General features: G+C 35.4%; 1 protein-coding gene across 5 annotated transcripts in view; it reads left to right on the top strand.

Annotated features, from left to right (window-relative positions):
• IDE (insulin degrading enzyme) overlaps positions 1 to 21,309 on the top strand; it is a 61,415-nt gene that overhangs the window by 22,263 nt on the left and 17,843 nt on the right. For 4 of the 5 annotated variants that reach the window (XM_017803824.1, XM_017803823.1, XM_017803822.1 and 1 more), the window contains exons 12-16: positions 10,024 to 10,126; positions 10,999 to 11,121; positions 13,560 to 13,642; positions 17,744 to 17,888; positions 20,560 to 20,670. In XM_017803824.1, coding sequence (XP_017659313.1) covers positions 10,024 to 10,126; positions 10,999 to 11,121; positions 13,560 to 13,642; positions 17,744 to 17,888; positions 20,560 to 20,670 — 565 coding nt within the window. Of the gene's footprint in view, positions 1 to 10,023; positions 10,127 to 10,998; positions 11,122 to 13,559; positions 13,643 to 17,743; positions 17,889 to 18,416; positions 18,562 to 20,559; positions 20,671 to 21,309 lie in introns of all 5 variants that reach the window. The other variant, XM_017803821.1, reaches the window with a different exon arrangement.

The following is a 21,309-nucleotide window of genomic DNA, read 5'->3' as shown; positions in this document are numbered from 1 at the left end:
CTGGTGGTTCTGTTAATGTCTTTGGTTCCCTTTGAAAATTATTTCGTAAGTGCATGCAACTCTTCCTGTTCAGACAGAAATGTCATTTCAGGCCTTTCTGTGCGGAGTGGTTTCCCTTGGCCTGAAACAGTTTTTAAGAAGTTTCTTACTCAAAGTAGCTCAACTATTCTGAGGAAAAGACTGGTAAAATTATTCTGCGTCACTAGATTATTGGGACATTTTATATAGAATGCTTTAAATAATGATTTTGAGCTAGATCTGGAAATGTGTTAAGGGGATGGCTTTTATGTGCTGTAAATATTTCTTTTCCCCTATGGAGAAATATGAAACTTTATGCAAATTAGCAGACCCCCTGAAAAATATCAATTTATGTGGGTAGAAATAATTGTGTCTTTAGTTGCTAAAATCTCTCAGACTTCGGAGCATCTCTTTAATGTGAGCGTGACCTTACTGCACGTGTGCTTTCTGTGCAGAGTGAGTGTGCTGCAGTACACATTTCAGAGCTCAGGAATTGGTCAGACTAGATGTTGAAAGGAGAAGGGGAATCTTCTCCTCCTGTGCTTTTGAGAATCTTCTGCTGTCACACAACTGGGGTAGAAGAGGGAGGCAGAAAAGAACAAATGTACCTTATGTCTATTTAAATACCTAAAGAACAATAATATGACCAGAATGAGGGAAATAATTCTTTGCTGAAATGATGATTTACAAGTGAAGGAATCTGGAAACCATAGAGAAGAGGAAGAGGGCAGATGAAAAAAAAGGCATATTTCTTAAGGAGTAGGAAGGGCTGGGTAAGTATCTAACAAAGGGAGGAAGAGCCTGGGACAAGAGAGCTGGCAGAGGACATCATGGGAGTATTCTGTTGGTAGCTGTGGGGAACTGGTATCTCGCTCAAGGATGGATAGAGGGGCTGACTAGTGGAACTGCTGGGGATGGTTAAGTGCAGATTGGACAAATAAATGAGAGGGGCATGGAAAGTGGGACTAGTAGACAAGAGTGGAGGTAAGAGAAGTCTAGAAGATGTCAGGCTTAGCAAGGATATTCAACTGACTGTCCTGAATCCTGGAAGTTGGGCAGACAGAAAAGAGAAAAAGTCTGAGACAAGGAACCTGAGGTAGGACAGCAGCAGAACTGATGGGACTAAACTTGGAGGATCTGAGCAAAGCCTCTGCAGACTAAGTTTAGTCTACAGAGGGCAGGGAAACTAAAATTTACCGAGTCTTCCTCCTGTATAACTTTGTGAATCTCTTGATTCACTTGACTTCCTATCTATGAAAAAAATGTCTCTTGGGATATTTTAAAACATTAAATTAGTTCCTGTAACACAGTGCTGTGGAAGGGACATTGTAGTAATTCTGTTTATTTGGAGAATACTGGAAAGAGAAGTCAGATCGTGCATTGGGCAAAATACATAAAATACTGAATAACTGTTTCTTAATTGTTTTGTGCACTGAACAGGGCGGAGGTTCAGTAGAACAGTGTGTAAAGTTGTGTGTATATTTATACAAATGTATAATGTGGTACAATCTCCATTATTACAAGGTTGCATAGGCAACAGTTACACTAGCACTTTGAAGCCTGAATTTTCTTTTTTTTTTTAAGCCTTTTTTCAGTTTGGTTCCTTTAATACAGCTTTTGTTTATGTTGTAATAAATTGTAATATTAAGTTAGTGGTGTAGAGATACTATTAAACTGTATAAAAATACAGAAACAAGCTTTTGCTTGTGTATTCTATCAGTCTTACTGTATCTGAGCACCTGTTTATCAATGTTTTGGAAAAAAATAATGATGGGAGGGTGCTGTTTCTGAATATGTTCCACACTGAAATTTTCAGACAGTGTTAGATATAGAAGGATGAGATGTATTTCAGCTTTCTGAAATTACTGTGAATTATTTAAAAGTCTGGGCACAAATCTTCACCATGTTTCTTTTTGTGACAAAGTCTGTCTTGTATATTCATTTAGTCTAAGATAGATGAAAATTTGTTGTCAAAAGATGGTATTTTTCAAATAATTATGGAATAAAGTAGGATAAACTTGGATTATGAACAGTATTTGCAAATGTCATGGGGTTCTGGTGTTTTATGGGGTATGCAAATAATGATAGAATAAATGGAGTTGCCTATATCAGCAACAGTAGTTGCCATAGTAATTAATGCCCTTTAAAGAAGGGCCTATATCTTTGTGTGTGGGTGTGGATCTGTGTGTAATGTGTGTGGGATACGTCAACTGAAGCTTGACTATTTCAGGAGATCATACTTTGAACAAACAATACTTTAATGAAAATTTCCAGGTTCTCTTTCCTATTGTATTTAGTACTTTTATTTTAAATGTATTTTCATGTTATTCTACCACCCAAGACCTTGAAATTTTGATACTTTTAACATAAAGTAATTAAAAGCGAGAATGTGTAATTACTTGTTCTCTGAAGAAAGCTTTATGAAATTCCACCTGAATGTGAACCTTTACCTTTACTGGTTTTAGAATTGTTTACAAGCAATAGGTAAACCTGAGTTAATACTGATTTAGTAAAGAAGCTACAGGTGCTTAATTAGATCTGATGTTTATCAGACCTTCACATAGCTTTAAAATGTGACTCCTAACACTGCAAGAAAACAGTCAATATTATCTTACTCACAAATGTAAATCGGATCTTTGTTACTAGCCAGACAACTTCCAAAGCATCTTCTTACTTAAACATTCAAAAATTGCTGGAGGAAATAATATATGTAAATACATTCATAGACTCTTTAGGCTTGTCAGATGCTGCTGGACACTACAGACGGCTTGTGAGTGCTCTGTGTTACCCCTGTTGCTGGCTATGCCCGTCTTTTGACACTCCTTGCAGCTGACAGTACTTAAGCATAAAATAGCCATAATGAACCTTGTTCAAAAGCTAGTAATGTGAGAAGGGAAAGTGTAGAGAACACTGGTAGAGGGAGAAAATTTAAGGCTATAGCAAGTTACTATAAGCACAAGAATAATGGTGACAGTTTTTAGAAGAATGTGGTGTGCTTTTTTCAAACATGTAGTGAACATCCATTTCACAATGTTCTTTTATTTTAACTAACATAAGCCCATATCTGCGCTTGCCGTTGCAATTCTGCATTCATCTTTGTCCACAATTAAAGTAAAGGGGGGTGGGGCAAGAGAAGAGCAAGATGAGCAAGAATCTTATTAGAAAGAGAGGAAAAAGTAATTCTAAAAAGTTACGGAATTTAGTTGTAACATGTTTGGACTATTAGTAACCAAGAAAGTAATAGTTTACCATGATATGTGTCTTTCTATAGTAGTTTTGTAGTATTACATCAGTCTTCTCCCATTTGACTAAGTAACTTGCTGGAGAGGGGAATTTACTCCACACTTGGTAATTGTGGATTAATTTTAACTAAAAGCTGGATTTTTTTTTCCAAGACGGAACACATCTAGAACAAATACCATCTGAAGATGATCAGCTTTAGCATATTAAGCAGCTGGGAAGCACTGATCCTTCAGGTGATGAAGATGGGTGTTTCACAATTCAGTTTCAAATTCAGCCTGTTTTGAATGGTGTCTATGTGACTTTTTAAGGAGCAAAGTGCAGTACATTTGGACTGGAGAGGCACAGTGGTGGAGGTGTCTTGTAAACGTAAGTGGACAGGAATAGGTGTGCTTTTCTGTACAGGAAGGTCTCAAAGTTTTCATAATGGCAGAGCGATGATGGCATGGTAACAATCAAGAAAGCTGGTGATCAGAGAGAGTCGTTAGTAACTTCTGTGGGTCTCTGTGTAATCTTGGGCTTTAAATGTCATATGTGTCACGCTGCTTTCTTCTAACTTGTGCTTTTTGGATTCTGGTAAAAATATGTTGCATTTAATCTTTCTTCGCTTTACCTGCCTTAAGAAATAGGGGTCATTTAATAGATGAAATGTGTAACTTTAAGCATTTGGATAAAATAAAAAAAAGAAAGCTAAATATTGGGAGAAAAAAGGACTTTCAGAACTGGAATATATCTGGGTTTATGGCCTCTTCAGTTAATTGTTAAATAATTACATATTCTCTTTGTTGCAGAGATTTTAGTAGGGCTTAAAGACAGTAAGTACAAGTGGGTTAGTTCTCTGAAGCTTAAGTGCCCAGAGCTATGATGACAGCTGTCCTGTTAAGGCTCAAGTATAAATATATATAAACTAGAGAGTGACCAAAGACTGATTAAATGCAGTTCTAACTGCCAGAATCAGTTGTTGTTCTAACATGGAACAAGTAAGGCCTGCAGGTGGACTGTAATGATGTAGCAGCAGGCATGCTTTGAGTTTGAATGGTATGTGGTCAAAGTAATGATAATGTGTTGCTTTTTATGTGTAGACTAAAGTCTTGCTGGTGCTTGCAATCGCTACAACAACTATACATTCACATCTTAGTGCTCTTTATGTTCAGACTATTTGTCATCTCCAAAAGTGTAACTTATAAAAAGAAACACCAAACATCAAACCAAATTTAAGATTCCTAAGTGTCGTGTTGCTTTGTCCTGCTGCCATAAATGATACACTTTTCAGATTAGACACAAAAGTTACAGTTGTGCTTCTATTTAGCTTCTGTGGTAATATAGGAAGCTGATTTTTCTCAAATTTAAAAGTGTAAGTCAGTTTTAGTGGGAATTAATTTTTTTATTTGAGGCATCAGGTGTTTTGAGATCTGAGCTAATCAGACTCTCCTGTTTTTATTTGACTAAAGAAATTAACTTATAGTTCTGTATTCCTTTTAGGCACATTTTAAGGGCTTATTCTATGAAAATAAAATGGACTGCAATTTTTTTAACCTTTTCGAAGTATAATATAATGTAACAGGGAATATAATTTTATAGTATATTTATAATTGCTGGTAAGGTAAATTATCTTGGGAGGCGGAAACTTACTTAAGTCTTACTAAAAGTGATGTCATGGTACGTTACAAAGACTCAAGAAAGCCACTGTGGATTTGTAGTTTTAGAGGGCTCTCCTGAAAGAATGAGTTGAGATTAGAGATATTAATAAAAGTGTCTCCTTCTGTTGTACTTTTTTTTTAATTACATCTATATCTTTATGAATGCAGTGAATTACCAATCCAGTAGCCCATTTCCTTCTTTTATCTTTCCTTGAGCAAATTTTATATACTAATAAAAAACACCCGTGAACATGCGCTTTAAATATCTGTATGTGTTTTGGTTATCCACCATTTACTGATAGGTATGCACATGTTTACCTTTCTATTTTCCCTTTTTATAAAAGAGTATGTGCCGCATCCTAAATTTGCCTGTTGTTTGAGGTTATTTTCCTGTTTTGTATTGATTTTATTTTTTTTTAGCTTTTATGTCTTGCATTCATTCTGTCTTGAGGTGGTTTAATTTCCATTTATTTGAATTTTTCCTTTGTATTTTGGTTTTACTTATAATTTCCTTTTCATAACCCTATTGGAATTCACCTACACTAAGGACTTTTCTTGGCATACCTCTACTGGAGTAACTGCATTCAGAGTTTGAACCAACTGATCAATGTCTTTTTAAAAAGTATAGGTTTTCCACTGTTATTTTCTTTAAAAAAGGTATGAAAAAATCCACACAGATGGTACTAAGTATACATATGCATTTCTATTCAACTGAACTATAGCAGGAAGTTTTCATATTCTCTTCCCACCCCCGTGCAGTACTTGTTGCATTTAGTGCCTTAATTTCCCTTAGAAACATTTTAAAATGTAAGTATCATTTTTACTGCTTCAAACTGTATTGGGTTTTGCCAGCCATCTGTGAAGATAAGGGAATAGACTTGGCATGTGTCACAGTCTTAGCTGAAAAATGTAATTTTCCTATCATTTCCAATACATTTTTCTCCTCATCATCTGCAGAATAAATGCTCTTATTAAAATTTAAGAAGATAGTGACTCACCAGATTAAACAGCTAAAGAACATTTTCCCTTGGATAGTAAGTGGGCTTTTTTCCCTCTCGTGATATCAGAAGTGCAGCACTAGTCCTATCCTAGAGGGAAGAAAAATAAAATGAATGCCAAAAATGTTGATACAGGAATTTCTAACTGCTAGAATTTCATAGATACTGAGCAAACTGTTATCACAGGGCAGTTGGGGTTGCTCACCCCTGATGACAAACATGCTAGAAATACAGAATATATGTGTTTATTTTTAATTGCATTGTATCTGAGTAACAATTTTGAAAATCACAATTTGCTCACTTATTTCCCCCCCCAAACCATGGCGTTTGTAGCGACTTAGTTTTACTGAACCCTGACGAATAACTTGTGCTTCTGCAGAGTGATTACAGTGCTAAACCCCTGCAGCATCTCTCTGCATGCAGATTCCCCTCTTACTCTGGTTTCTGATGAGAATTGTATGCAAGTGGCTTCAAATAGCCTGTATTGCCTTGCATCAGTTTTACTGATGGTTTTGAGGGAACTTATGAACAAATGGAGGATTTTACTGTTTTTACCTCAGTCACATTATGTTATGCATATAAATAAGATACATTTTTTCCATTGTTTGGCAATAATTTGGAAGACAGAGTTTAAATTGGATCCTAAAAAAAGGGCATTGATCCTTTATAAGTATAGATTTTTCTTCTGTTGCAACAAATCTGCTCTGACATGTTTGTTGCTAATATCACAGATACTGTGTTTTCTAACTCTATTACTTTTTCACCCTTAGAACCTTGAGTTTTGTTATGTAAGTCTGGAATATAATAGTTGATAATCTTTCCTGGAAGTACCTTCATTTCAAAGCACACATTCTCTTCCCAAGTAACACTCTCCTGTGGATCTGTCACTTTTAGCTTCATTTTAGATTTCAGAAGAGTGAAAAACAAGATGGTATCTAGTAAATATGTATCACATTATAGAAACTGTGCTTATTTTTGAAAATTGACCATAACTGAGGACTACAACAGTTGGCATGTACAAGAATGTAAATACAGAAGTAAATTGCATGTACAGTTCCATGTTCATGAATGGCCCAAGCCTAATTGCATTTTAAGCAGATCCTATTGAAGGTTGCCTGATTGCTTGTCTTGCTTTTCCCATGCATTTCAACACTGTCTTAAAACACAGGGATGTTCATAGTGCTATACAGCACAACACAGAATTGAAAAGCAAAAATAACATTACATAATTGGTAACTGTAAAGATGCATTACAGTACATTTAAATAGCTGTATGGCATTTTATTTCTAACTGCTGTGTTCTTTTCTCCTCTTCTTTTTATGCCCTGGTCTTCATTCCTGTTGGTGCTTGTATCTTGGTTTAAGTTGTAATTCTTGGACAGGTGAAATCCCTTCCGATTTGTTTATGTTGTGGGTATGTTTCTGAGAGCTCAAAATGTCAGTAATCATTCCAGTAGTGATTTGGGATACAGGGAGAGCAGGAGGATCCCTTGAAGCAAAACTACTTGAAGAATTACAATGCTGATTTCCAAAGTTTCATTTTCTATATGTTGAGCAGACAGAATTATTTTTAGCTCTTTAATTTTAGTGTGTTCCTACAGCAAGTGTTTGGATGCTTGAATTGTTACTACTGCTTGAACATCAGTATGCTGGAGAAGGGTAGAAGAAGGAAATGTTGAATAACAGACATCTGTATATTATAGCTTAAGACATCTTTGTCTTGCTTCTCAGACCATATGATTATTGGAAATTTACCAGGATAATCTTTTCACTTAAGACTTTTTTTTTTATTTTATTTTTATTCTTTATTTACTGCATGAAAAGACCTGGTAGGTTACTCTGAAATTCTGAAAGACTTTATGGTTTTTATAGTCTCTTACAAACTTTGTGCCAGTGTTGTGATTTAACCCCAGCCAGCAACTAAGCACCACGCAGCTGCTTGCTCATCCCCCCACCAGTGGGATTGAGGAGAGAATCAGAAGGGTAAAAGCTGGAAAACTCATGGGTTGAGATTAAGATGGTTTAATAGGGAAAGCAAAGGCTGCACACAAGCAAAGCAAAACCAGGAGTTAATTCACTGCTTCCCATGGGCAGGCAGGTATTCAGCCATCTCCAGGAGAGCAGGGGCCCGTCACACACAGCAGGTACTCGGGAACACAAACACCATCACTCAAATGTCCCCCACTGACTCTTTCTCCTCCCCGCTTTGTATACTGAGCATGATCCCACATGGTCTGGAATATCCCTTTGGTCAGTTGGGGTCACTTGTCTCAGCCATGTCTCCTCCTGATGGGCCACACTCCCCCAGCCTCCTTAACCAGGATCATGAAAAGGCCTTGGCTCTGTGTAAGCCCTGCTCAAGCAACAACAGCATCTGTATATCATTAACCCTGTGTTCAGCACAAATCCAAAACACAGCCCCATACCAGGCACAGTGAAGAAAATTAACTACCCCAGGCAAAACCAGCACAACATGATAGAACTCTTACTCACCAGCTGTTCAAGTTAAAATGCAAACCAGAATATTTCTATGGTTTGCTTTAATAAAAACAACAATCTCTCTAACAGATTCCACCTTGTTGACCAAGCTAGTATCTGCTTTTTCACAAGAACAAGTATTCCCAGGATTAAAATGCTTAGTTCTTTGCTGAATATTTATTTAATAGTGCTTTTTTCGTATAAAAAATGAAATAGATACATCATGCAAACAGATATGAGACCGTTTTGTATGAAGGCACATTAAAAATGTTAACTATGTCTATTGCCTTCTAGCAATGAGAGTTGAAATAATGCATCTACTAAAAATAAGTATTCTCATTCTGGTTTGGATATTGCATAACTTCTGCAGAGGAGCAAGGGTTGTTTTGTATGTGTGTTCGTGCTAATCATGTGGTTCCTTAAAAGCTGGGGAGTAAAATTTCTCCCTTTCTCACCCCAGAGGAAATCTGCATCCCTAAAACAATCTTTAGTATATATGATTTAAAATATTGTCTCAAAATTAGACCATCTGTGGAGCAAGTCCTGCTTCAGTTTTTAATCTGTTGTTAGAGAATGTGTCTTTACAGTTCCGTGTAACTCTGACATGTACTTAAGTGCATCTAATGCTGACTGTTTACCTCACTGCTCTCCTGCTACTCGAGCTGCAATGCAGGGATTAAATCATTAATAATTTGAAAATCTGCATAATAGGGGCATCTAGAACTAAATACAGTAGAATCCCGTTTTCTTCAGCCTTCTTGGATCATTTAGTGATTTATGTGTACCCATTAGATGAACTGGGAGGGATAAGAACAAGGGCATTTACAGTATTAGTCTACATAATTAAACTTTTCAATATATTGCAAAATTCATCCCAAGTGTATTGTAATGTAACAATACTATAGTTGGAGACACATCCACATGTGCCTGCTTTGATTTGTACCCCACTTTGCTGCGCATATTAGAAATAAATAACAGAATGTTCCTGGTCTGAAGATGCTGTGATTAAAAAAGAACACTTACATTGTACATATTTTGATGTTGTAATGTGCATTTAAGTCATCTGCACAAGACTTGACAAAGTTTGTTACTGTGCTATTCAGCATCTAGCGATTATTAAATATATGTAGGAGGTAATTGTGCTACCTTTTTTAACCATTTCAAAATTCTTAGAAATACCTGTTTACTCTTGAAGTTACCCACTTATTTCCATTGAATACTCTTTTGTGTTGTAGATTGTTCAAAAGAATTAAAGGAGCTTTCTTGATTCCTGTCATGTAGACTACTGAAAAAATACTGATTAATTTGTAATTTTCTTTTTTTTGTGTTTCTTTTCATTTAGGTGTATTCTTTAGTTCAGGGAGCATCTGGATGATGCTGTTAGTCATATGGTTTAGTTTTACGTAATCATGTAAGAGGCAGGGAATTGAACTTGCTGATCCTTATGGTAACATTAACTTGATGAGGTTAACCTTAGTGTGTAGTTTGGTATACATATACTTGCTGTCCAAGGTACCCTGTAATTGTCCAGGGACTGTTTGCAGAAATAAATGCATTCTGGGGATGGAGCAGAAGCAGTGCTCAGAATAATTTCTCACACTCTCTTCTCAGACACATTCATGACAAAGTGCTCTGTCTCTTTGTTTTCAGAGTTGCAATAGTTTCCAAGTCTTTTGAAGGAAAAACTGATCGAACAGAAGACTGGTATGGAACACAGTACAAGCAAGAAGCAATTTCTGATGAAGTTATTAAGGCATGTTAAAACTTTTAATATATTCTATCTAATACCTGCAAATGAAAGTCAGTGGCAAACCCTCTGTCTAATTTTCCATTTAGTTCAAGGGAGAGGTTAAATCTGCTGCTCTACATAGCATGAAAATCATACAATAAGTCTGTTTAATGTTATGTGTTAAAATGTTTTTGCTGTAAATGATCCATAATATGCAGTGGCTACTTAAAAATGTAAGCATTAACTTCTTTAAAATGTAATAGTGTCTATTATATGTTAATGAACTCATCTGTACTTAAGAATCTTTTTACAACCGTCACATGTAACTATTTTTGAAATTTTTTGCAACATAGAAAACATATATATTGCCAGTTAAATGAGATTCTAAAAATGAAAACTCCGGTAAAGGAGGTGAGAAAATCCTTATTGAAACTTGTTATTGTTGTAATCTTTTAAGAAGAGATGGCTGCAAAGTATATACCTCCAAGCTGAATTGGACCTGCCAAGTGTGCTCTGAACAGACATTACATAGGAACACTTCCTTTTGCTTGACCACACCTATGTTCTTGATTAGAATTCCTGTTGAAGTTTTTCGTTTAATATTGTCATTTACAGTTCATAGTAGCAGAAAATATGAGACATAAAACACACAGTACTGTAAACTTTTCAAAATTACCTTTTATCATCATCCTCCTTCTCAGAGTACTTCATCCTGCTGATAGTCTAATTTGACTTGTTTTCCCAGCTATGTCTCTCTTTCCCTGTTATCTTAATAGTATTTACTCGTAAGATGATGGAACACATTTTAAAATCTTTTGTTTCAGCATGAAATAAATGTATATCTATTAATCAAGCAGAAATTCTGCTTAGCCTCACTGTTTCTCCTATTTATCTAGAAATGGCAAAATGCTGACTTGAATGGGAAATTCAAGCTTCCAATGAAGAATGAGTTCATTCCTACGAACTTTGAGATTTTGCCATTGGAAAAAGATGCAACACAGTACCCTGCCCTTGTCAAGGTAAACTGTCTGTATTTGTCCCATTTGCTACCTAACCTCCTGGGAAGTTAATTCCTTCGTGTTTCTAAAATACAGATCATGTCATATTTCAAGATATAATAAAAAAAAGTACAAAACTTCAAGATATTGCTGTAAAGACAGTAGTGGATTATGACAGTTTGGATTCCTATGTAAATGAATCTGCAAACAGCTTGAACTCTTTCTGCCCTTCTGAAAGGGTGTTGGCACTGATAGAAATAGTAATAAGGCTGTTTATTCAGCAGAAGAGTGACTGCCGCTCTTACATTTTTTTGAGCAATGTTGAGTAATGCATGGGTGTAGACAAGGCTATTCTTTTGTAACTGTGTGTGGAAAAAGCGTGTGATGGTGTGGAAAAAGGGAGAGAGAGGTGTAAACACGTAAATAGACATCACTCTCCAGTTTCCTAGAAGCATCATTTCATGATCTCAAAATATTTAGAAAATCTCAGTTTTTCTGAGTATGTAAAACATAGAAAAAATTACTTCTTACTATTGTAAAGCATGGTTGTCTTTGCTAATGCTCATCCCTGTTCTAGGCTTAGCTGGAGGATAAATAGGAAAAGTCTTCAGCAATTACGTGTTGTACTTCATCTTGAATACTCAATTCAGGAATACTTCTTTCACACTACATGAATAGAAGTCTACTCTAGTGCAAAGATACCCTTCAGGAAAACATATTTGTTCTGCACAGGACATTTTGAATGTATACTTGAAGAAATATTATTAATGGAGAAAGCCTTTGAGCATATGTTTATGTTCATCCTGAACAAAAACCTTAAACTTTAGCAGGGACACATACTACAGCTTTATTAAATAACACTAACTGGTGTGCTGCAGAAACTTGATGGTCCTTCAGTGTCTCTGTAGCAGCTTGGTAATTGATCCACACAAAAACTTTGCTTTAAGGTGTCATTGCTTTGGAAATGTATTTGCTTTTGGTTTTTTCTTTCTCTTTAAAATATATTTTCTGAGAGAAAATGGTTTTAATCTCATGCAGTTGATGAAATACACTTATCTGTTCTGCTTGAATCTCTTTTCTTATTTTTCTCTCCAGCTGTATGTCTGTGCCATTTTCTTTTTGTAGGCACTGACATTTGTCTGACCCCACAGCAAAATATTGCAAGAACTAAATCAGCAAGAATGATGTACAAAACCCCCAGCTTTTCTGCTGCTTTGTGTCCCTAAGTGAGCTTACTAAGGACTGGACCAGTGTTGTGGAGAAAGGGAGGGACAGGAACATAAGTGCAGGAACAGGATGGCCGTTTTCACTGGCAGAATGTCACTATGTCACCTCTGTTGTAATGGCACATCTTGCCCTGAAAAACTCTCAGGATAGAGGGCAGCTGGGATATGGGCTGTGGCCTGAGGGCCAGACTGTTCTGTGGACTGCAGCTGGTGATGTCCAGCTGTTGGATCGGGTCTGCAGTACCACAGACAGGCTGTACTGTTTAGCATTCTGTCCCTCATATAAGATGTATTCTAAATGGCATCATAGCAGTGTAACAGAATAAAATCTTTGTTGTCTTTGAGCGAAGCTGTAGTTTGGCCTTTTAGTGTGAGTCAGATATTGTGGAGGAAGGTGTGCTGTAAGAGACGGGACTTAATTCTTTATGCAAAAAAGAAGAGGAAAATACCATGCTAAATCCCTGAGAAGCAAAGAAGATCTGCTCAAAAATATGAAAAAGAAAAATAATCTTACATTTAAAAGTTCTCTCTTGTTATGCATGGCAGTGCAAAGAAAAGGTGTTGGGGAGATAAAGTTAACTAAAGTTGGAAAAGAGATGGAGCATATATGTTAGTTTTTGTGGGAGAAAAAGCAATAGAGGAGGTTGTTTAGAGTCTTTCATGTACTAGGAAGTTATTCTGAAAAATTTTGGAGACAGATCTTTTAACTGATTTCCAAATAATTTTACTACTTTTTCTAAATGTGTATGTGTTATTTGTTTCTGATGTTACGTTCAAACACATATAATACATTTTTTTTTATATAAAGCATTGATAATAACTTTAACAATAACAATAATACACAGTTATATTCTTAGTTCTAAACCACATAATGATATGCTGCTCTAGTGCTGCATAAAGACACATCTTTTATTGCCAGCATTAGCAGGGAATTTTGTGCAACTGACTCTATATTTGTCTTTTATCATTCCTCTCTAGAAAAGTAGTTCCCATTTTGATCCTAAGCTCATTCACAATACTGGGGCCATTTAACTGCTTGGTAAGGTGACATGTGGTAAGAAGGGAGTCTCAGTACAGATAGGTAGATGTATCCACAACGTATATAGCAAGAAACTGAATTTGAGATAATGCTAAGTTGAGATTTGAAGTGGTGAAAAGACATTTTTTTAAATAGTGCCATATACTACAGTTAAAAGTCAAGTGACTTTAACAAAACTTCTTTTCTTGACACAGGACACTGCTATGAGCAAACTATGGTTCAAGCAGGATGACAAATTTTTTTTGCCGAAAGCTTGTCTCAACTTTGAATTTTTCAGGTATGCAATATTGAGTATATCACATAAATTGCTCTCCAAAAGTCTCTTGTTTATTGGGAATCTGCATTTCTGTGGCAAAAACTTCCTTGCATGCATTGACACTTGGAAACGTTTTGTCCTTACTTTGAATATACAATAAGGTATAGATATCAGGAAGGCTCATGCAGTAATGGAATGGCAAGCAGTCTGAGGCTCTCCATCTAGATTAACAGGAAAAGTTTATCTAAAAATACTCCTAAAACAAATTTTCTTCTATGTTTTATTTGCTATACCTGAAATATACCTGCCAATAAGAGCTACTACATGTTGCAATATACTCTTTAAAAATGTGTGTATTTTTACATTAATTACTAGGTCACAACTGTTTTAAGATCTGTGTTTTCTTTATGAAATGCTATTCTGATAATGATTTTAGGTTCAAATTCTAGTTTCATTTGCATAATGCAAGCCATTATAAAACATGCTTAAAATTTTGGTATTTTACTAAACTGACAGCCACAACTGATTTTTTTTTTTTCTCCAAGAGCATTATCTGTATTATCAATGAATGTGCGATTTTCACCCCAAAATGCATGATACAAAACTGTAATGTTAATCCTGGTCTTGCATTATTTTCATCACAGGAAAATTATCTTTCTTTAAGTAAGCATGCCAATGATGGACCTTCTCAATTGTCCTTTCAAGTAATAAATTTCTAACTTTTGAATTAAAATAATACTGCTGTCTTTAGAGTGCAACTGTTTCTGTGTTGGAAAGGTTGAAAGGTAAAAAAATTCAGGGACTCTCCTTTTGCCTAATTAAATGATTCAGTGATATTGCTGGAAAGGCTATTATGATGGCTCTCACAGATGCTTTTAGATGCACTGTTGAGTCCTTGTTTTGAGACACTGCTTGAAATTTTTCTTGAAGAATTTTAGATAGAGGTTTTTTCCAGTGTATCATATCTCGGTACTGGTGTTGGTGAACTAGTTGGGGAAAATAGGTTTCCTGGAAATTTCCTCCTCCTTTTTATTTTTTGAAACCACTGTGCAAATGTTACAACTATTTCAACTTTGATATGTCAGGAAATGGAGGATCAAAATGGTAACTGCCCGTCTCTTATTCAGAGAACAGTAATTGCAATTCTTTGCCTTCTTTGTTCATACTTGGTGGCTTTCCTTGTACTGTGTTTGGCTAAAATCCAAAACAGGATTTTATCGATGGACACTGAGTTTGTTATACAGTTGTGGTGGTTTTTCACATCAGTTTCAAATGAACTATGAGTAAACCAGTCTCTGTACCAGTTTGTGAAGGATTGAAAGATAATAACTGATTTTTTGTGGAGCACACAAAGGTATAAAAGTGTGTGCACATACACACAATATCACGAAATCATTTGGGCTGGAAGGGACCTTTAAAGGTCATCTAGTCCAACCCTCCTGCACTGAGCAGGGGCATCTTCAGTTGGATCAGTGGTGATGGTCTTTACCAGTTAGATTTATACTTTGATCTCAGTGAGCCCTTTTAAAAAGCCAGGAGTATTTGAGCTTTGATGATCAGTGTAGTGGAATGGTTACAGGTGGAAAGTTGGGTTTTTCTTAGGGTTGGGAGTGAGAGTTCTTTCCTTTTCCTTAAAAATAAGATGGTGATTGCACGTGGACATAACAATACTGGGTACGTCATCTCCAAAAGAAGGTGTAAGCAGGTTTGTCAAGTTTTGGTACTTAAAAAAGAGTCTTGGTGTATCTTTCTCAATCTCTCTCTCTCTCTTTTTGGTGATGCTGATGGTCATTGAAGGAAAGGTGAAATGTACAGTGTTTATTCATGAGACTCAGTGAAATCACCTTTATCTCTTGTGACCAAGTGAATTGCTGAATAAAGCCATCTTAATGACATGGGTTTTCGTAAAAACTTTTAGCCTTAATTCTAGATCAGAATATGAAGGCTGTGCTGCCTTGTAGCAGATTACAAGAATTTGTTCATACTACAGGCTGCTTCAGTAAGGTAGAAAAAAAGAAGATTTCTTCTGCCTGCAGCCCTGGTCATCATGAATCATAGAAAGAATTCCTGACCCAGATGTTATAGCAGCAATTGCTCTGTAAATGAATTAAGAGGAAGATGATGATGATGATTTCTCCCTCAAATACACAAATCCCATAGGAACAATAAGTATATGAATCTCTTGAAATCACGTTATTCCAAAACTGAAAATCCATACAGGGATCCTTCTTAAAGAAACATCACAGTAAAAACATCTGACATAGGACTTACCACCCAACCTAAAAGATGATGATAAGCTTTTGCTTTTGTGTGAATTGCAACTTAAGAACTCAACAAGTATCCTTTTTTAAAAGGAAGCAGAACAACCATGTAATGTGCTGATGTTTTGAAAACTTTCTAAAGGTAGTTATCAACTCAACAGTTCAGTGTTGATTCCAGCTATGTCACTTACAGCTCTGTTTGAAAGAGGAAAAGACTGGACTTTATGAGTTTTCAAATACACTGTCAGTGATTAAGTTGTTCTGCTTAAGTCTAGTAAGAAAGGTAGATTAGAAATAAACACTATTTACAAAACTGTCAGTAATAGGAGGCAGCTCCAAGAACAGTGTTGTAATAGTTTTCAGTTATTCTTTTTACTTGGGGATAAATGATTTAGTAGTCATGATTATTTTCAGAACTCCCTGTTGGCCTCTGCCAGCTAAACGAGTATACAGAATTTATAACTGATACAGACATAGTAATCACTCCAACTGATTAAGTCTCTATTGTAGTATCAAAATGGAAAAAAAAATATAATGAGTTTGGATTAAGGCTTATGGTAGCATAGGATTGACCTAAATCTTGCTTTGAATTTAGTCTTAATTAAAAAATTCAATCATAATTGGATTTGCATCATTGGGCATATTGAAATTGCTCAGTTTTGGGAAACTGTAGGGAGAAATGCAAATGACAGCCCTTTTGGTTTTTTTACTGACATGTTTGCTTCATCTGGGCTAAGATTTTGGACTATAGCAGGCTCTGCTTCTCTAATAACTTTTTTATTTTTTAAAATCTCTTCCTCTGCTTTCTTAATCTAAAAGGAAGGAGAAGTCAAGGCCTTACTAAAAACAACCAGGAACCTTCTTAAAAATAGCTTTGAAATGTATTTTAAAGTTATCAGCTTATGTTTTGTGGTCATGTGATCTTGGTTTTATTACAGTAATGTTGGTATACACTGAGAAATACCATTCTGTATAGGTGTAAACATACGTGATGGCATGTCTCTCAATATCACCATTAGTGACTGCTTGGAGAAAATAAATGCAAATAGCGTGGGTTTGAGTTGTAAGCTATATCCTGGCAGCGTGTTGTTTCCGATACTGCTGATTATTCCTGTGAAATTGATAATGAATTTACATGCACTTCAGAAGCTTTAGAAATAAATAATCATAGTACAAATAACTTGACTTCACAAATCTTTAAAATACACAGGTATTTAACCGTTAGCACAGTTGAAACATGGCTTCAGTCTTTCAGAGGCTCAATTTCTCTTTTAGACAAATTTGCAACAGTATTGTGTGTGATCAGATGCTTCTAATGCAACAGTAAGTCTTGTATTGCTGTTGCCATTGAAAAGATAACACAAAAAATTGTGTTGTTATGACAGTGGATATGCCAAACTTCTTTCCAGAGCTGAACTTGGCGTGTACTGCATATTTTCATACCACAAATTGTTCATCTCTTAATTTTTGTAATAGAAAGTACATTGTTTTCTGATAGCATATGAATATTAACTGAATTAATGTTCAGTGTGTGGGCTTTCATAACGGTCTGTTAAATTATGTTGGTATATTTAGTTTATTTTACTCCTGGTGAATTCTGACTGTGCAGCCAAGTAAATATAATGTGTCTTGATTTATGAGCACAAATAGAATAACCCTGGAATCTTCAATATATTTAGGCATTCCCCAAACCATAAGCAAGCTAAGTAACTATTTTCAGGTATGTTCACATTTGGCTTCAAAACAGGTATCCTTCATAATCGGATCCATCAGCATAAAATCACAGAAAATATTGTTTCCTTCAGATCAAACTTAAAAGGCCAAAAGAAACAGAGAAATAATTTTCAACATTTTCTTCCAGCCCATTTGCTTACGTGGATCCCTTGCATTGTAACATGGCCTATTTGTACCTTGAACTACTCAAAGACTCCCTCAACGAGTATGCATATGCAGCAGAACTAGCTGGCTTGAACTATGATCTCCAAAATACCATCTATGGGATGTATGTAAGTACCCAAATCAAGGAAGAGCTTAGAGCCTTGAAACTACTTCCACTCATCAACATTTTTATATTGATTTGATGGAAGGACTTTTAAATAAAAAATAAAGGCTGTTAGTCCTTTTGATCTTGGTTATTAACCATTCTTTCTTTGATTTGAATTTTAAGTTGAATTTTGTTCAAAGTCTTCAACAGTCTTTCAGTTCACATTAAGCAAATTTTCTTCTTTATTTTTGTATCATTCATGAAATTAATTAGTTGTAAGATTTCTTCCTCCATTTTAAAAAAAAAGGCAACCCTAATCCAAGCTTACATATTGGTATAAGTTTGTCAGATGTCTACTAAAAGCTTTCTGACTGATGGGGTAAAAGACCCCCTTTTCATGCTATTAAATAACTGGTATACTTCAGCTTTTCTGTTCAAGAACTACTGATCATGAGGCTGCATATACATACTCTTCAGTCATATTTCTTCATCCATTACTTTGTCACTGCTTGAGGTATCAAAGCATTTCTTTTGTTTTTCTTTTTGTTAGTCGCTACATTTATGCTGATCCTCTCCATTGCAACATGACATACCTGTTTATCAGGTTATTGAAGGATGATTTAAAAGAGTATACATATGCAGCACGCCTCTCAGGTTTGGTCTATGGCATTGCATCAGGAATGAATGCAATACTTGTAAGTAAGAAAACGCAGGAGGAAATTAAACAGCTTGGGAGTTGTTGAGCTTGGAGAAAACATTTCACTTCTGCATTTCTAAATGAGATGGTTAATGTTTTTTTCCTTGCATATATCTCATGAATTAAAGGCAATGCAAAACTGTATTTTGTACTGAGTGACCTGTTTAAGATTGCAGTGTCTTGTGAACGTGTGTGCAGTGCAGTTGTTGCATTCTAGTTCACATTTTTACTTGCTTGCATGGTAATCTGAAAAGTACTATTGCTGGTTTCTTTATAAAAACATTAACTTTTCTGTGGAATGAGTCTCAGCGTTACAGGTTTTGTTACAGTTCTCTAATTCTGCCGTAGTGAGCTGTGGAAATGGATTGTGCATGTGTTCATTAGATTGCAATGCTGGATATTTATGGCTTTTCTTTAGTGTTTGTTTTTATTACGTGTTTTATAATCTGTTTTAAAGTGCCGACAATACTTGATAAATACTGGTATTATGATAAGTGATTATTTCTTACTCATCTTCTCCTATGAGATTTATAATGGGAGATTTTAGTAGTCTGTCTCGAAGTTCTATTAAAATCTTCTGTTAACCATCATTATATATCAGAATGTGTTTCAAAATTTCCTGTAGAAGTATTGTTTTCCAGAGCGTCTTAGTAAAAAAATATTCTGTAAATGGTCTTTATGTTTTCTGTATGAGAGAGTGCTGCAATTTCTTTTTTTATCCAACACAAATGTGATTTCCTTGTAGCATTGACTTGACTTGCTGCAAACACAGTTATCTATTCTCAGTTTAAAACTTGCTGATGTTTCTGTGGTCAGGATTAATTAATTAAAGGGAAAAAAAAGTGTGTAATTTTCTTAATTTTTAGTCACAGTTTGAGAGTTTAGAGTTATTTCAAATATTATCTGAAAACTTGTAGTTTTTTGTATTGTGAGAAGTTTTATAGTTAATAAGTGTAATGGTACAATGTTGATGCTTTAAGCAAGGGCAGATACTACACTGAAAGCAGTCACCCATGGTGATTGCTGAACACTTTGGGTTCCTTTGCCAATTTAGGATACCAGCCTTTTTCATAAATTCATTTATGATAGCTTTTTGTTCAAATTCATGGTTCAGCTATGTTTCAGCAACCATAGAAGAAGAAAAAAATCTTTCTACTGGAAAGCAGGAGTTCACCTTATATGTTGGTTTGTGTTCTAAAGTTTAGTTTTACTTTTAAAAAATTAAACTGCACAAATCCAATCAAATTCCTGCTTTGAGATACCAGATTTTGAAGTTTTTCCCACAAAAAAAAGGCCTTTTAGTGTCTTTTTTTTTTTTGCAAGAGAAATTTTCTGTAGCTTGATGGAATAATATAATAATTTTTATGTTATTTTTTTAATAACCTAGTTTATTTCATGTATACTTTAAAAAAAAAGTATGATCAGATCAATATCTCATTACAATTTCAGACTAACTACCTTAGTGTTTCAGTCCAGCACCATCCTGGTTATAAATTGTGCTGCTGTTGATAGCACCCCTTTTCTTGTAGTACTGCTTACTTCAGCTTACATAAAATATATTTTTGATCAACAACATAAACATGAAAGAAGATTAAAAGTAAATTGGGGAGAATATTTTAGAAGGTTGTGAATCTAGACTTCATTACTAAAGTGAGAAACCCAGAGTAAAACCATTTCAGTACTCCAAAGGTACAGTTTACTGACTAGATTCAATATTGTAATCATTAAAAATCTGTATTCTGAGTACAGTTTGCTTAAATCAACATGAAATTACGTTAATTCATTTATAACTCCTGAGCAAATGTGCAATATTATATTCATAAGTTCTCTTGTGATGAGTAAAGGGGTTTAATTTTAGAATGAGTTAATGTTCAATAAATGGTGAATTTAGAGTAAGTATTGAAAAGTGTATTGCTCATTGAATTATACAAGACTTGGTAATTGTTTTATTCTTTTATCTTCCACATTTAAAGCAAATTATGCACTTTTTCCATAGCTCTCTGTAAAAGGTTATAATGACAAGCAACATATCTTGCTCAAGAAGATCATTGAGAAAATGGCTACCTTTGAGATTGATGAAAAACGATTTGAAATCATCAAGGAAGCGGTAAGCTGCAGGAGAAATTTACCCTTTGGACTCATTTAAAATCGAGTGCATTGGCTTGATATGAAATCTGAGGGCTGGCTATCCATGGAAATAAAGAGTGACATTCTACCTTAGTGGGACTCCAGAAGTTTTTTTTCTCTTGTCTTTTTTGTGGTTACGAGTTACTCAGAGTGTTTATGTTACATTCTTTGTTTGAAAATAACCAGCCCTGTAATCTTCTTTTAGTCAGTTTTTCTTATGATGTATGGAGGGATTGCAGCTTGCTTTGATAGGAGTAGAAATCTAAGGGGGGGGCATGCAAATTTTAACTTCTACGCCCTGTTTTACAAATTGGAATGTTTTCAGTGGGACCTAGCCATGAAAGAAGGGGGAAATGGATGAAGGGAGAAAGGAGGTGATGAAAAGGTTTGCAATATTTCTTCTTCCCTGGTGTGTCTTGGCTGTTGGGCCAAGATCCTTTGGTGCAAAGGTAACCAGTTGGTTAATACATGCTGACTTCTGGAACTCAAATCAGATGGGGAGACTCCAGTTTTCTTCCCTCATGTCTGCACCAAACAGATAAAGGAAATACCAGCTTCTGGCTTCTGTTTGGAACAGACAGAAGGATACCTCCTCAGCAACTTCAGGCTCACTGTTTGT

The sequence above is a fragment of the Lepidothrix coronata genome, unplaced genomic scaffold, assembly GCF_001604755.1.
Source record: "Lepidothrix coronata isolate B3197 unplaced genomic scaffold, Lepidothrix_coronata-1.0 Scaffold8, whole genome shotgun sequence".
NCBI classification, from domain to species: domain Eukaryota; kingdom Metazoa; phylum Chordata; class Aves; order Passeriformes; family Pipridae; genus Lepidothrix; species Lepidothrix coronata.
Note: the sequence above shows the minus strand (reverse complement) of the source record. Positions and strands in the feature narration are given on the sequence as shown.